Source organism: Pseudorca crassidens, chromosome X (assembly GCF_039906515.1).
Source record: "Pseudorca crassidens isolate mPseCra1 chromosome X, mPseCra1.hap1, whole genome shotgun sequence".
Lineage (NCBI taxonomy): Eukaryota > Metazoa > Chordata > Mammalia > Artiodactyla > Delphinidae > Pseudorca > Pseudorca crassidens.
Genome location: NC_090317.1, coordinates 86,627,462 through 86,645,559, shown reverse-complemented (window position 1 = coordinate 86,645,559; position 18,098 = coordinate 86,627,462). Strand labels below are relative to the sequence as shown.

Genomic DNA, 18,098 nt, shown 5'->3' with positions numbered 1-18,098 from the left:
AACAATGTGATTTTTATTTTAAAAAAATTGGAGATGACATGTTATACTTAATCTTCTCTTGGATATTTAAAAGGCATCTCAGATTCAAATGACCAAAACCAAATGTATGATCTTTCTTCTACCAAAACACACTGCCTGCTCATGTTCCCCTTCTTGATGATTGGTATGCTGGAATGATAGCCAGTTATACCAGCCAGAAACCTTGCCTTGACACCTCCCCTCTGCCAAACATCAGTTCCATCACTAAATCTGGTCCATTTTATCTCTTAAACATTTCTTGTAATCTGTTCACTTCTCTTCATCTCAGCTTCTCTCTCTCTCTTTTTTTAAATTGAAGTATAGTTATTTAAAAAGTTGTTCAACTTCTCTTTATCGGGCCTACTGTGACTAACTCTTAATTGGTCTACCAACATCTACCCTTATCTTCAATAATCTTTCTTCTTGCTTCAAGCCAGAGTGATCTTTTCAAAAAGCAAATCTGGGGCTTCCCTGGTGGTGCAGTGGTTGAGAGTCTGCCTGCCGATGCAGGGGACACGGGTTCGTGCCCCGGTCTGGGAAGATCCCACATGCCGCAGAGCGGCTAGGCCCATGAGCCATGGCCGCTGAGCCTGCGGGTCCGGAGGCTGTGCTCCGCGACGGGAGAGGCCACAACAGTGAGAGGCCCGCGTACCGCAAAAAAAAAAAAAAAAAAGCAAATCTGATCATGTCAACCCTAGGGCTTCAATGGCTATCCATCTGTCTTAAAATAAAGACAAAGTTCCTTGTCATCACCACTTTTAAGACCCTCCTTAGATTCACTGTGCACCAACTCCTCTCTGCTCTCTACACTTCAGCCAAATGGACCTACTTTCAGTCCTTTCATTCTGTTTCCCCATACAGGGGTTTTGCATATGCTGTTCTTTCTGCTTAGAATCATATTCCCTCCCCTTTTCACCTAGTTAACACTTACTCATCCTGCAGATCTCTGCTCAATCATCACTTTCTCAGGGAAGCTTTTCTTGACTTCCCTTTACTAGGTCAAATTTCCCTTACTGTATGGTATCCTATATCTCTCCTTTGTAGTCCTTATTACAGCTGCAATTTTATGTTTATTTATACAAGTCTGTTCATATCTAACTGTCCCACCAGCATATAAGTCCCATGAGAACAGGGAACATACTTGTTTTTGCTAATCAAACCCAGTGCCTAGCAGAGGGCTTGGCACATAATTGTGACAAATTTTTCTAAGGCACAGAACAGTAACATGCAAGAACATTAGATAGTGAGATGGGCTCTCCACACAAAGATATAATCAACTGAACCTAAAAATACAAAAATAGTTACATATATAGGATACTACTATGTGCTAGGCACTTTAAAGATGTTACCTCATTTAATCCTCACAGCAATCCTGCAAAGCAGGAAGGTATTATCCCTGTTTTAAAGACATGAAAACTGACGCACAAATGACTTGTCTAAAGTCACACAACTAGTAAATGACTGAGCTGACGCTGGAACCCCAGTCCGTATAAAGACCTTCACCGCTTTTATTCGTACTCCATTTCCTACTCACTCTTCTTCCAAACATTCTCATTATACCACAATAAACCACCCTCCAACTCATCAACAAAGGCCTCCATTCACATAGTGCTCAGAGGATCTCTCACGGGCAGCACAAACACATTTATGCCTTAAAATTTGCCTCTAAAGGCTTCCAATTTTTACAATGGTGATACTATCTGTGTATAAATCGGTGCCAGGAATAATATAAATACACAGATCCCTTAAGCAGATACACTGCTTACTAGTTTGGAAAATCTAGGCTTTTGAAAAATTTTATTCAATGTTAACACTAAATGTATTTTCAGACTCTTTACCAAACTACATGCAATGACTATATATACACACACATATATGTACACAAACATAACACACACACACACTCAGATATATCTCTTTCAATTATATGGGTTCAGATTCTAAGCCCTGATTCCCATTTTAATAGATTTATTCATTTTGAAAAAATGATACTTTAAAAATTCAAATACAGAAAAGTACAAAGTAAAATAAGGCCCAAATTCCACCATCCAGCATATTTTAATGGCTTTTCCTATTTCTATGCATATATACATGTATCTTATATAATTTTACATAAATACTATATATACTATTCTGTGAACCTGTCTTCTTCCCACTCCAGAATGCATTGTGGACATCTTTCTACATTTCAATTGCTTGTACACCTGACTAAGGACATATGCAATTAAGTAGACATCTCGTCCATAAACTTAAGATATATTTTATAATATTCTAGTTTAAATATCTTTAAAATTCTTTTTCATACTGAATACGTAAGATAACTTATTGGCTATGAGAATACTGATGTACAATTAACATAAGATAACTTTTCCTCAAAACCCAAATTCTTCTTGCACCACAAGGTTGAATTAACCCTCACTCCAGATGCTTTCTTTTTTGATACTTTTTTTTCCCTTCAGGTATAATAGCCTAAAACAAGGGTTAGCAATCTACAGCCTGCCACCTCTTTTTGCAAATCAAGTTTTAATGGACAAAACCATGCCCACTTGTTTATGTATTGTCTATGGCTGTGTTGATTAGTTACAACCACATGGCTTGAAAATATTTACTAATTGGCCCCTTCCCAGAAATAGTTTGCTGGCCTCTGGCCTAAAACTTAATTTGCTCAAAGACATAATGAATCTAGACAAGGATAAAAGTCTCTATGTTGTCAAATCACACCACTCTATCATAGTGACTATAACTATAGGCCTAAGTGAATCAATCTTTATGGTTTTAGTTCTCATAAATAAAGAGGGTCAGGTATAAACAACTTACTTCATATACTTTGTTCCAGTTGTCTGTTTCTAGTTTTTGTTGACTCTGTTTAAGTTGGTTTAAACTTGGCTTAATAAGAGAATTTCCTACTGTTTCCTTTGTCCAGTCATCCACCAGTTTGTGTAAGTCATCTGTGAACATCCCTTTTTTACTAGCTGGAGATTGCTGGCATGATGCTGCACTACTTTCCGCCGCACACAGTGGATCTATAAGAAGAAAAAAAAACAGAGAAACCAGGAAAAGGAATTAAAACTGATAAACAAATACTCTTTTTTGGCCAGTAATGCAGAACTACATATTGGGTATAGATAGGGTAACCAGACATTCTAGTTCTGGCTTAAAGCTATGGTCCTTGTGTAATTACTAACAGTATCTCTTTCACTCTCAAAAGTTTCTTCTTGTTTGGATGGCAAATTATATGGTCACCTTAGGTATAAGTCAAATATAATAAATAGTATCTCAAAAATATTAGTATCAACTGTACTCTTATCATCAGGTTCCTCAGACAGATACTTAGAAGAGTTAAAAAACAATGACAGAATGTTAAAAATGGAAAGAACCTTAGAAGTCTAATCCAAACCACTTGTTTTATAATGGGGAAATGAGGCCCAGAAAAAGTAAATTGACATGCCTGAATTCCTTTTTTTTAAAATACATTTATTTATTTTTTATTTTTGGCTGTGTTGGGTCTTCATTGCTGGGCGTGGGCTTTCTCTGCGGCGAGCGGGGGCTACTCTTCGTTGCGGTACACAGGCTTCTCATTGCAGTGGCTTCTCTTGTTGTGGAGCACGGGCTCCAGATGTGCGGGCTTCAGTAGTTGTGGCATGCGGGCTCAGTAGTTGTGGCCCATGGGCTCTAGAGTGCAGGCTCAGTAGTTGTGGTGCACAGGCTTACTTGCTCCGCGGCATGTGGGATCTTCCCAGACCAGGGCTCGAACCCGTGTCCCCTGCATTGGCAGGTGGATTCTTTTTTTTGTTTTCTTTAACATCTTTATTGGAGATGTTAATGCTTTACAATGTTTAATGTTTAATGCTTTACAATGGTGTGTTAGTGGCTGCTGTATAACAAAGTGAATCAGCTATACTTATACATATATCCCCATATCCCCTCACTCTTGCGTCTCCCTCCCACCCTCCCTCTCCCACCCCTCTAGGTGGTCACAAAGCACCTAGCTGATCTCCCTGTGCTATGTGGCTGCTTCCCACTAGATATTTTACATTTGGTAGTGTATATATGTCCATGCCACTCTCTCACTTCGTCCCAGCTTACCCTTCCCCCTCCCCGTGTACTCAAGTCCATTCTAAACGTCTATGTCTTTATTCCTGCCCTGCCCCTAGGTTCTTCAGAACCATTTAAAAAATTTTTTTAGATTCCATATATATGTGTTAGCATACGGTATTTATTTTTCTCTTTCTGACTTACTTCACTCTGTATGACAGACTCTAGGTCCATCCACCTCACTACAAATAACTCAATTTTGTTTCCTTTTATGGCTGAGTAATATTCCATTGTGTATATGTACCACATCTTCTTTATTCATTCATCTGTCGATGGACACTTAGGTTCCTTCCATGTCCTGGCTATTGTAAATAGTGCTGCAATCAACATTGGGGTACATGACTCTTTTTGAATTACAGTTTTATCAGGGTATATGCCCAGTAGTGGGATTGCTGGGTCATATGGTGGTTCTATTTTTAGTTTTTTAAGGAACCTCCATACTGTTCTCCATAGTGGCTGTATCAATTTACATTCCCACCAACAGTGCAAGAGGGTTCCCTTTTCTCCACACCCTCTCCAGCATTTATTGTTTGTAGATTTTTTGATGATGGCCATTCTGACCGGTGTGAGGTGATACCTCATTGCAGTTTTGATTTGCATTTCTCTAATGATTAATGATGTTGAGCATCCTTTCATGTGTTTGTTGGCAATCTGTATATCTTCTTTGGAGAAATGTATATTTAGGGCTTCTGCCCATTTTTGGATTGGGTTGTTTGTTTTTTTTGACATTGAGCTACATGAGCTGCTTACATATTTTGGAGATTAATCCTTTGTCAGTGGCTTCATTTGCAAATATTTTCTCCCATTATAAAGGTTGTCTTTTGTCTTGTTTATGGTTTCCTTTGCTGTGCAAAAGCTTTTAAGTTTCATTAGGTCCCATTTATTTATTTTTGTTTTTATTTCCATTTCTCTAGGAAGTGGGTAAAAAAGGATCTTGCTGTGATATACGTCATAGAGTGTTCTGCCTATGTTTTCCTCTAAGAGTTTTATAGTGTCTGTCCTTACATTTAGGTCTTTAATCCATTTTGAGTTTATTTCTGTATACAGTGTTAGGGAGTGTTCTAATTTCATTCTTTTACATATAGCTGTCCATTCTTTTACATGTAGCTGTCCAGTTTTCCCAGCACCACTTATTGAAGAGGCTGTCTTTTCTCGATTGTATATTCTTGCCTCCTTTATCAAAGATAAGGTGACCATATATGCGTGGGTTTATCTCTGGGCTTTCTATCGTGTTCCATTGATCTATATCTCTGTTTTTGTGCCAGTACCATACTGTCTTGATTACTGTAGCTTTGTATTATAGTCTGAAGTCAGGGAGCCTGACTCCTTTTTCTTTCTCCTTTTTTCTTTCTCAATATTGCCTTGGCTATTTGGGGTCTTTTGTGTTTCCATATAAATTGTGATATTTTTTGTCCTAGTTCTGTGAAAAATGCCATTGGTAGTTTGATAGGGATTGCACTAAATCTGTAGATTGGCAGGCAGATTCTTAACTACTGCGCCACCATGGAAGCCCCATGCCTGATTCTTGCAATTAGAAACCAGCAGAGCCAGGCCCAGAATTCTAAAGCCTAGACAGCCTATAGAGAAGCCTATAGAGAAGAACTTTTTCTTTTAATATACCATACTGACTTTCAACAATCTTCAGAAAACTAGAATCTCATTTAAATTTTTGTTTACCAATATTTCTGTTTATTATTGATAAAAACAATGTCTATCTAGAATAGCAGAAATAAGAAGGCAGATGCTTTTGTTAGCCTCATGAGTTCTGGAGTACAAGATGTCCAAATAGATGAAATAAATCACTTACAGATGTCTTCATCAGTGAAAAGTTTCCTAATCTGAACATCACACTGTCTTTATATTATTTAGTACTATTACACAGGCTAACTAAATCATTCTCATAGAAAAGATTCATAAAGTTCCTCTGACTGATTTACAAGTCAAAACTTACAGAGTGGGTCTAAAATGAATTTTAGTAAATGCAGTTGTGAAATGTAAGCACAGTAACACTTCCACAGATTTAATTAAATAAACATGTGAAAATATCTTGTACAATTGTTATGGGACTTTTTTTTAATTGTGAAAAACTATAAAAATGTAAAAGATAATGCAAGAAGCCTACATATAAACACTTTCAAAGTACTTTTCTTTATATTCTTTGAAACTCATAACAGGCCCGTGATATAGGTTCAGCAAGTATCATTCTATTTTGGGGATGGGAAGACTGGAATCCAGAAAGTAAACAGCTGAGGTTATACGCTGGGGTTAGAACCCAAGTATCCTGACTATTTGGTCAGTGTGCTTTCCATTGTACCACGCCAATCCATGCAACAAACTGGGAAAAGGATAAGAAAATTGCTTAATAAGGAGGAACATGATAATCTCAATGACTGCTTATGCATAGTCTGTCATTCTCTATGACCCTTGTGCTACTGAAGGCTTAGAGTCAAGGAGATTAAAAGTTAAATGGACATAGGGAACTATACTCAATATCCTGTGACAAACCATAATGGAAAGAATATGAAAAAGAATACACAGATATATATATATATATATATATATATATATATGTATGGCTGAGTCACTTTGCTGTACAGAAGAAATTAACACAACATTATAAATCAACTATATATACTTCAATAAAATTTAAAAACAAACAGAAAAAAAAAAAAAACAAGGGAAGTCTGAGAAAAACTGCCAAGAGGAGCTTAGAGACATGACGCGTAAATATCAGGTGGTATCCTGGATGGGATCCTAGAACAGAAAAAGAATTTATGCAAAAACTAAGGAAATCAAAATAAAGTGTGGAATTTTTTTTTTTTTTTTTGTGATACGCGGACCTCTCACTGTTGTGGCCTCTCCCGTTGCGGAGCACAGGCTCCGTACGCGCAGGCTCAGCGGCCATGGCTCACGGGCCCAGCGGCTCCACGGCATGTGGGATCTTCCGGACTGGGGCACGAACCCATGTCCCCTGCATCGGCAGGTGGACTCTCAACCACTGCACCACCAGGGAAGCCCAAAGTGTGGAATTTTGTTAATAAAAATTAAATGGAAATATAGTAGTGAAAATTGCTTAAGAAGAGTTTAATGAATTAAGTGGAACATATTCTCATATAGAAAAGTGTTTTACAAAAATAATGTTTACTAATTTTGAGTAACCATGATGTACTAAAAGGACGTACCAATCTTGTTGGAATTCCTACTTTTTTTTTTTGAATTCCTCCTTTTTTAAAACTTAAAACCCAAGGACACACAAGTCAGCCTATAATAAAAGTATCATTTTTTCCTGTTATCCCTCTGCACATTCATGTGATTCTCTGCCAACTCCAGTGAGCAAACAAATAGCACAACAATGTTGGGAAAGACTTTGGAACTGAAGCCTTTATAGATTGTGTTCTTAACCTGGAAAAATGTCAGCAGGTAGAAATAAAAAGCAGACGATAGCCAGAAACATATACATATTAGTGCCAGCATTTCTGCCCACCCAACTAATCTGAAGGAGTATTTTTGTGCTCATTCCCCTTTAGTTTCTTTTAAAAAAGAGAGCTAAGTTTGAATGTCATTCATTTAAGAACATTTCTGCACTAACGGAAAACCCAACGTCAGGATTCTTCTTGTGTACAAATCTGGTGGAACAAGTGATCTTATGCACTCAATTGGCGGGCAATGATGGCTGCTGCACTAGTGATACGGTTGCCAACAAGTAGAGGAAGAAATAACAAACCGAAACAAGTATTTATTTTTCTTTTATTGAAGTAACATTGATCTATAACATTATATAAGTTTCATGTGTACAACACTGTATGTCTACTTCTGTATACCCTACTGAATGTTATTCAGTGCCTAACTATTCCGTTAGGCACATTTATTGACTGATTTCATTTGAAAGTTATTCATATCATATTAAAGTTCACAAACCAGAAATTACCCAATGAATGCACATGAAAAGAAGTACTCTTCAAATGTGTTTTATGATAGGTAGTAACATAACTTCAAAGGTGCTCTTTAATATTCATTTCTTATTGATGAAATGAGTAAAATCAGAGTTCAGTCCTTGGTGTTCTTTTTTGTTTTCCCCCAAGGTGATTCCTATATTCAGATAGTTCCAGCGATCACCCAACTGCAAATGTTTCCATCTCTTATCTCAAATCTTGATGTCTCTTCAGTCCAACCTCACAGCCAACTCCCAAATTGTTTCTCCAATTCAATGTCAATAAATTCTTCAATTAAATACACTTGAAGTCAAGCCTATCATGGTCTAAGCATGACAGTTTGCCTAAATCTTATATTTCTTTTAAAGATACCATATTTTTTACAAACCACCCAGTCTCAGACTCTTTGGATCTCTCAACAAACACACACATATCCAGTTTATTACCACATCATGGCAAATCATCCTATACAGCATCTCCTGTCTGTTTTCACTTCCATAGTTCTCTAAACTCTTAATCATCTCATATATGGACTGCCATGATGGCAATGATCTAAACAGATTCACTCCCTGGTTCTAGCCAATACATTCTTCACATTGCCACCAGAGTAGTACCAGTTAAACGCTGTTTTCAGCATTTCATTCCTCTCCTCCAAAAAGCCCCCCAAAACGCAAACTTTAACAGTTTCTTAGTACTAACAATAGTGGGTTTTCAACTTGTTTCAGTGGCAAACTCCTTGGTGGTCATGATTGTCTTTGCAGAAAATGCAAACATAGATTATCTTATTTATTATCCTTGAACATCATATCATTTATTAAGCTTAAATACATAATAATGTGTTAGATTAAATATATTATCTTACATCAAACCATAGTACAGATAAGCTGTGGCAGTTGCCAAAAATTAAAAAAAAAAGTGTGGGGGAAAAAACCTTCTAATGTAAACTCTCCATTTCACCCAACTGTTACATTCTCTTTCTCCCAAATACATCTCACATTTTACGATTTGCATGCCTTTATAACATGCAATTCTACCTACTGACAATACTCTTCACACTCCATTTCATCAATTTTAATCCGGTCCATTTACCTTTCAACACCAACTCAAATCCTACTTCCTGAATGAAACAGTCTCAGACCACTATCGCCTTTGACGATCTCTCATTGCCTCCTTTCAATCCACTGAAGACAGGATGTCTGGTATTGGGAGGCAATGCAGTATAACAGTGAAGAGCCAACACTTTGGAGTCAGACAGATTTGCTTAACCCCACTAACTGTAGTCTCCTTGCCTATAAGGACAGACTAACTTCTACCTACTTTAGAGATGTTTTGAGGATTGAGATTATGTAATGCGATTATGTTTCAGGGCTCCCAAGACCACTCACAGATTTACTGATTCCATAGACGGTCTTACAGAACTCAGCATATAGTTGTGCTCATAGCCAAGTTTGTTACAGCAAAAGGATGCACATAGGATCAGCAAGGGAAAAATACACAGGATTCTAGAGAAATTCATGCACAGACTTCCCTATGCTTTCTTCCTATGGTGAGGGAGCATTCTTGAGTATGCTCCTTTCTCTCAGCAACAAAAAATGGTAAGTTTCCGGTCAGGGAAGCCCAGTAGAGACTCAGTGCCCAAGGTTTTTATTTGTGACTGGTCATGTAGGCACCTTTTGCCTAGCATTTACCAAAATGCCAGACTCTAAGAAGGAAAACAGGTATTCGGCATAAATCACATTATTTGTACCAACAATCTAGGCAACGTGAGCTATACTTATCAGTTAGGGAAGAAAGGGAAACCAAGTTCCTGCACACCAGCCAAGGTCCAACCTTGGAAACAGGCCTTTCTATAGATAGCAGTCTTGTGCCTGCTATGTTAACTCTTTTCTGCATAGTTTAGCACAGTGCTCATATTATAAGTTAACCACATACCTAAATTGTAGATACCATTACATGCAATATCCTGCATCAGTTCATGTTTCTCACAAAATAGGTATACCTGTGTGTAGGGAAAGATGGACGTGGATCTTTGTATATATGTTAAGGCAGTGCTTCTTAAAATGTGTTCTGTGAAAAGTGGGTTCTCTGGTAAAACTGTTTTGGGACATGTACATTTATTTCCTTTCTTGAAAATTCTCAATTCATATTAGCACATTAAAGGATCTAAGAGAGTCTACAGTGAAAAAATGGTTTTTATATGATTGACTCCAACATTTCCTATTTGACCATACAACACCTATTAACTCCTTGCTGACAGCTTACAAAATGCTGCGCTAAGGCCAACAAATGTGTCCACCAATCTTGGCCAAATGGGGAAAATATGAAATGTCAGCAAGCTTTGAAAGAGAGCTATTAGAACTAGAAATATGAAATCACTTGGTTCTGTGATAGTCAATGAAGTAATAAAACCACTAGAAGGTATGTGTGGAACACCCTATCTTTGCAAACTTGGCTTCAATGAATTCTTAAAAGAAAGAGAAAATGAAGATAATTTAGTTCCCATTTAGGGAAATAATATTTTCATATTAGGTCTGCTTAGGAATCAATCTAAACATTTTAATAAATAAGTTAATTTAATGGAAGTTTAATAGTTAGATACTGTCATTTCTATCTGCTAAAAAATAATTTATGGCTTCTAGCATGACAGAGTGAGGAGGTTTTCAAATCCTCTCCCTCAAAAGCAGTAATAAAACTGGACAGAACTCTCAAAAACAACCATTTCAGCAATCTGGAATTTGCCCAAAGTCCTACAACAAAATCGAAAGTGTTACTCATGAAAACTACTCAACTTTTAAGAACTGTGTAATCTGTGGCGTTTTTGCCCATGGCTGTTTCTGTTACCTCTGCACCAGCTCTTTTTGCTCAGCAATTCAACCGCAGCAGGACAGGCTGAGAAAACAATAAGCTTTGCTACTGCTGCCAGAGGTAACTCACTTGATTTGGAGCTTTAGAAGCAGTGTCTCCATTAACCTGAGGTTAACAGGGAGACCTGGGAAGTGAGACAACCATCGCAGGCTTGATCAATTCTCCACATATCTCAGGTTGACTGGAATATCGTCACATGCACAGCATAAACTCGAGGGCCCAAACCATACACACATCACTGGCTGACAGAGCCTGAACATGCAAGGAGGAGGCATGAGAAATCCTAGAGGAAAATGAAAGCTAGAAAATGGCCTCAAGTTTAAATGAGTTTCCCAGGCCAGGCCACACATAGATCCAGTAGCAGAAAGTGGAAGCCCTTCAGGCTTGAGGTGTTTAAAAGTGCAACCTCTGATCAATCTCTGGCTGAACACTAAGTAATGCAGATATAGGGGTCAATCCCAGGAAGTCAAGCTTAAAAATAAAAACTAGGGGGGAAAACTGAGCAGAGACATCAGCAGCTATACACTGCGGGGCAAACGGGCTTAACATATTTAGTCTCTCCATAAAAGCTGGACAGACTACATGGAGCAGCAATCTGAGGATTGTGAAGAGTTAATAGTAGCAGGTGAATAGGGAATAAAACCAAAATTCAAAGTACCATTAAAATAGCAGTGAGTTTACCAATTTTTCCTATCTGGTATCCATGGCTAATCTAGAAGCAGGCACTGGGGTATTCAAAGAGAAATCTCTAGAGAAAATCCTCTACTTTTGGCATGAAAAATGGGAAAGGGAACTTCCAACATTCTCAAAATGTATAGAAATTCCTATTTTTTCTTCTTTTCTCTGTACTCTCTCCCCTACCCCCAAGCAATCCTGTGGTGGGAAAGTCCCTGGAAGCTCATGGAAGCCAAACTCTGAGGGAGGGGACCCCTCCCTTCTGATCAGTGGCGTGAGTTATGGTTCCATGACAGTGAAGACAATCACTGTTGCTTTACTGCTGTCTCTAATCTCCCAAACCTTGGCCCTAAACATGTGCACAGTGGTAGGTGTGCACAAGAGAGCGGAGTAACTAAAATCCCAGATTTCTGGCTGAGGAACAAAAAAAGGAGTCACTGGGAATCAGAAAGTACTGGAGGTACTGCAGGGAGGGAAGAACTGAGAAAAGTTATTTTTGAATTCCTGGATTTACTACTGAGCTGTGCATACATGAATCCAATCCTATTCAGCATACCAAACACATGAAAACTGAAAGAACAGACAACTTCCCAAGACTGAGACCCACTAGGAGACCCACACGTGGGATAGGTCCAAAAAGCACCACAGAGGCAAAGCAAATGAACTGACATTAGAACAACAGAACACAGAAGACAGGTTGGAACTCATAAGGTAAAAATAACTGGGTCAATTACCTCCTATAACAAAAATGTCAACATTCTACATAGGATTTTAAAAAGACACCAGAGTCCTAGAATATTCAAAATGTCCAGGATAAAATTCAGTATGACTTGGCATACACAGAACCAGGACAATTTCAACTCATATGGGAAAAGATAACCAACAGATACTAATTCAAGGACAATACAGATGTTGGAATTATCTGACAAAGACTCTAAAGCAGCTATTATTAAAATGCTTAAATAGGTAATCACAAAAACTACTGAACCCAATGACAAAACTGAAAATCTCAACAAAGAAATAGAGAAGAACATAAATGAAATTTTAGAACCAAAAAATATATAACAACCAAAAAAACCCATCAAAAAACCTCCTTGGATGAACTCAATAGCAGAAGGGAGATGACAAAAGAAAATTCAATTTTTTCCCAGTTTTATTGAGATATAAGTGACATACAGTACGGTATAAGTTTAAGGCGTACAGCATAATGATTTGAATTACATACATCATGAAACGATTACCACAATAAGTTTAGTGAACATCCATCATCTCATATAGATACCAAATAAAAGAAAGAAATTTTTTTCCTTGTGATAAGAACTCAGATTTACTCTCTTAAAAACTTTCATATAACATACAGCAGTGTTAATTGTACTAATCATGTTGTACAGTACATCCCTAGTACTTATTTATCTTATAACTGCAAGTTTGTACCTTTGACCACCTTCGTCACCACACAAAGATACTATATTTTTGTTTTTTTCGTTTTTGTTTTTTTTTTTTTTTTGCGGTACGCGGGCCTCTCACTGTTGTGGCCTTTCCCGTTGCGGAGCACAGGCTCCGGACGCGCAGGCTCAGCGGCCATGGCTTACGGGCCCAGCCACTCCGCAGCATGTGGGATCTTCCCGGACCGGGGCACGAACCTGTGTCCCCTGCATTGGCAGGTGGACTCTCAACCACTGTGCCACCAGGGAAGCCCTGTATTTTTTTTTTTGACTATATTTCTCATGCTGTACATTTCATCCCTATGACTCATTTATTTTCTAACTGGAAGTTTGTACTCATTCCCACCACCCCCCAGAAAATTCAATTTAAACAACAGAGAAATAAGACAAAAAACAAACATGTACAGAAACTAAGGGACCTATAGGACAATAGCAAAAAGTCTAAAATCTGTGTCATCAGAGTCCCAGAAGGAGAGTGAAAAAAAGAGCATGATAAGAAAAAAATATCTGAAGAACTACTAGCTGAAAACTTGCTAAATTTGGGAAAGGACATAAACCCACATATTCAAGAAGCTCAGTGAACTCAAAACAGAAATAAACACAAAGAAACGCATGCCTACATATGTAATTGCTGAAACTGAAACAGAAAAATTGCTAAAAATTAAAGAGAAGAAAAATTCTGAAAGCAACCAGAGAAAAACAATGCATTTTATACAGGAAAACAATGATTGAAATTTCTAGGGATTTCTCATCACAAACCATGGAAGCTAGAAAGAAGTGGCATAATATTTTCAAAATGCTAAAATACGTTGTCAACCCAAAATTCTGTATACAGCAAAATTATCCTTCAGGAATGAAGGCATGAAAAAAGACATTCTCAGATGAAAAAAAGTTAAGAGAATTTGTCACCAGCAGATCTGTTCTAAAAGAGACACTAAAGGAAGATCTTCAAACAGAGGGAAATTATATGAGTAGGAAACATGAAAGAGCAGAAATGAAGGAAGACCAACAGAAGTGGTAGATATCAGGGTAAATGTATTCTTTTCAGTTCTGAAACTCAAGCAAAATGAAAATTATAACACCGTGTGATATAGTTTTTCATATATGTAGATGGAATACTTAAGACAGTTTATAGAAGGAAGAAATCTATATGGATGTAAGGTTTCTACATTCCTCTTGAAGTAGTAAAAGATTGATTTTAAGTAGACTGAAAAGTTATAATCCCTAGAACAACCACTTAAAAGTGTACAAAGAAATAAAGAAAAAAACATAATAGATAAATTAAAATGGAATACTAAAAGTACATTCAAATAAACCAAATGAAGGTAGGAAAGGAGAAGGAATAAAAAACAAACAGAAAACGGATTTAAAATATGGCAGACCAAAATCCAAACATATTGATCATTACATTCACTATAAATGGTTCTAAAATATTTGAAAGAGATTGCAAGAATGGATTTTTTTTAATGTGACCATAAGCTGTCTGCAAGAAACTCACTTCAAATATAATAATACAGGCAGGTTAAAACTAAAAGGATGAAAAAGATACACCATGCAAACAGTAACCAAAAGAAAGATGGAATGCATATTTAATATCAAAGGAGACATCAAAGCAAGCAAAAATAACCAAGAATAAAGAGGGATATTACATAATGATAAAAGTCAATTCACCAAGAAGACGTAACAATGCTGTGTCTGTAACTAACAAAATACCCTCAAAATACATGAGGCAAAAACTGACAGAATTGAAAAGAGAAAAAGACAAATCCTTAATTACAGCTGGAGTCTTCTACACTGTTCTCTCACTCAACAATAGAAGTAGTGCACAGCAAATAAGCAAGGATGTAAAATAATTGAATAATACCATTCAAACATCTAGATCTAACTGACATTTATAGAAAACTCTACTAAACAACAATAGGGTATACTTTATTTTCAAGTGCACATGAAACATTCACCTAAATAAAACCATATCCTGGGTCATAAAACAAACCTGAACAAACTGAAAGTAATCAAAACCATTGAAAATATATCTTCTGATCATAATGAAATTGAAGTACAAATTAGTAACAGAGATAATAAGAAAAATCTCGAAACACTTGGAAATTAAACAACACAATTTACCAAATAAACCATGGAACAAAGAGGAAGTTTCAAGGGAAATAAGAAAATATTTGGAACTGAAAAATCCCCTACAATACAACATATCGAAACACAGAGGATCCTAGAGAGCAAAGAATAAACCTTAATGTGTGAAAAAAATTTAAATCATTTAGGAAGTCATAAAGATCCCAGGATGGAATGCATTTGCCAAAAAGTACAGAACTTTACAGCAAAAAGAGTCAATTTTAGCGGCTTCCCTGGTGGCGCAGTGGTTGGGAGTCCGCCTGCCGATGCAGGGGACGCGGGTTCGTGCCCTGGTCTGGGAAGATCCCACACGCCACGGAGCGGCTGGGCCCGTGAGCCATGGCTGCTGAGCCTGCGCGTCCGGAGCCTGTGCTCTGCAACGGGAGAGGCCACAGCAGTGAGAGGCCCGCGTACCAAAAAAAAAAAACCAAACAAGAGTCAACTTTAATGTATGAAATTTAAAAAAATCATTTAGGAGGCCAGGGGCTCTCAGGATGGAATGCAGAATGTGACAAAAGAATCTAATCATATTACAAATGTATGAAGGAATCTCACATAAAGGAGTACAGGAACAAGTGCTGACCTACATAACTTTGGAAAAGAGTGGCACCTATAATATTAAAGGCAAAAGAAACTATTCATAAGCACTGCATTCTAGTTGATAAAGGTATTTCCCACTGGGGCATAAATGAACAAATCTGAAACCACTATACCTTATACTGGAATTGGACAATTAAATAAATAGATAGGGGATGGTGAGAGCCTCTCACTGTTGGACTGGGAGTTTACAGATAAACAAGGGAAGAAGGCTATATAATCCGTATGGTAATGGATTAAAGTTGGAGATACCAATATGAATGCATATTTACCTTAATATAGACACAGATGGTTACATATAGAAATATTCATAGACATGGATATATATCAGTTAGTATGCATAGATATATTTCCTTATCCGTCAGCTAAAAGGGCCTAGAAGCAATGACACCCCAGTAGCAATGAGCACACCAAGCACCCAGATCTTGTTTTCTAACCTAATCTCCGATAAAATGAATTATGGTTCCTTGTGGAAATGGTGGCTTCTAGGAGCAGAAAGTATACAAGATGAGCTTGGAGAATGTTCCACTGCCCGTGTAGGGAAGCAAAACTTGCCACCCCAAAATATCTCTTTGGCTTGTGGATTATTTCAAGCTAAAAATAATCAAGGCCCAAATGACTTGGGAAGAAACTTTGACTTCCCTCTCACTGCCTAAAATAATTTAGATAGAGGACCTGTTTCAATTATAGGGCTATCACCAGAGATATATACAAAGAACAGGGCTAGGTATGGTAGGCTAAACTGTAGGCAGAGCTAAAGATCAGGGTCCACTCTGTGTCCCACTGTCTCTGCATGGCCCAGCAAATATTTGCTTTTCCATCTTCATGTGAATTGCCTTCCTCCCCTTTGAAGTCCCCCAACATCTTCTTTTGTTGTTAGCTAAAGATGGTATTTAAGGTGAGGGCTTCAGTCATTTTGGTGAGTTACTCAGTTTTCCTGGGTCTCTCCCATGTATACATATTTTTTAAAATTTAATTTTATTTATTTTTTTATACAGCAGGTTCTTATTAGTCATCAATTTTATACACATCAGTGTATACATGTCAATCCCAATCGCCCAATTCAGCACACCACCATTCCTACACCCCCGCGGCTTTCTCCCCTTGGTGTCCATACATTTGTTCTCTACATCTGTGTCTCAACTTCTGCCCTGCAAATCGGTTCATCTGTACCATTTTTCTAGGTTCCACATACAGGAGTTAATATACACTATTTGTTTTTCTCCTTCTGACTTACTTCACTCTGTATGACAGTCTCTAGATCCATCCACATCTGAACAAATGACCCAATTTTGTTCCTTTTTATGGCTGAGTAATATTCCATTGTATATAGGTCCCACAACTTCTTTATCCATTCGTCCGTCGCTGGGCATTTAGGTTGCTTCCATGACTTGGCTATTGTAAATAGTGCTGCAATGAACATCAGGGTGCATGTGTCTTTTTGAATTATGGTTTTCTCTGGGTATATGCCTAGTAGTGGGATTTCTAGATCATATGGTAATTCTATTTTTAGAATTTAAGGAACCTCCATACTGTTCTCCATAGTGGCTGTATGCATTTACATTCCCACCAACAGTGCAAGAGGGTTCCCTATTCTCCAAACCCTCTCCAGCATTTGGTGTGTGTAGATTTTGTGATGGTGCCTATTCTAACTAGTGTGAGGTGATACCTCATTGTAGTTTTGATTTGTATTTCTCTAATAATTAGTGATGTTAAGCAGCTTTTCATGTGCTTCTTGGCCTTCTGTATGTCTTCTTTGGAGAAATGTCTATTTAAGTCTTCTGTCCATTTTTGGATTGGGTTGTTTGTTTTTTTAATATTGAGCCGCATGAGCTCTTTATATATTTTGGATATTAATCCTTTGTCCATTGATTTGTTTGCACATATTTTCTCCCATTCTGAGGGTTGTCTTTTCGTCTTCTTTATGGTTTCCTTTGCTGTGCAAAAGCTTTTAAGTTTCATTAGGTCCCATTTGTTTATTTTTATTTCCATTACTCTAGGAGGTGGATCAAAAAAGATCTTGCTGTGATTTATATCAAAGAGTGTTCCTCCAATGTTTTCCTCTAAGAGTTTTATAGTATCCGGTCTTACATTTAGGTCTCAAATCCATTTTGAGTTTATTTTTGTGTATGGTGTTAGGGAGTGTTCTAATTTCATTCTTTTACATGTAGCTGTCCAGTTTTCCCAGCACCACTTATTGAAGAGACTGTCTTTTCTCCATTGTATATCCTTGCCTCCTTTGTCATAGGTTAGTTGACCATAGGTGCCTGGGTTTATCTCTGGGCTTTCTATCTTGTTCGATTGATCTATGTTTCTGTTTTTGTGCCAGTACCATATTGTCTTG

General features: G+C 37.5%; 1 protein-coding gene across 1 annotated transcript in view; it reads right to left on the bottom strand.

Annotated features, from left to right (window-relative positions):
* The window catches only part of WNK3 (WNK lysine deficient protein kinase 3), a 185,234-nt gene that overhangs the window by 6,951 nt on the left and 160,185 nt on the right, over positions 1-18,098 (bottom strand). Inside the window, exon 22 of the mRNA XM_067722538.1 lies at positions 2,836-3,041. Coding sequence (XP_067578639.1) covers positions 2,836-3,041 — 206 coding nt within the window. The remainder of the gene's footprint in view (positions 1-2,835; positions 3,042-18,098) is intronic.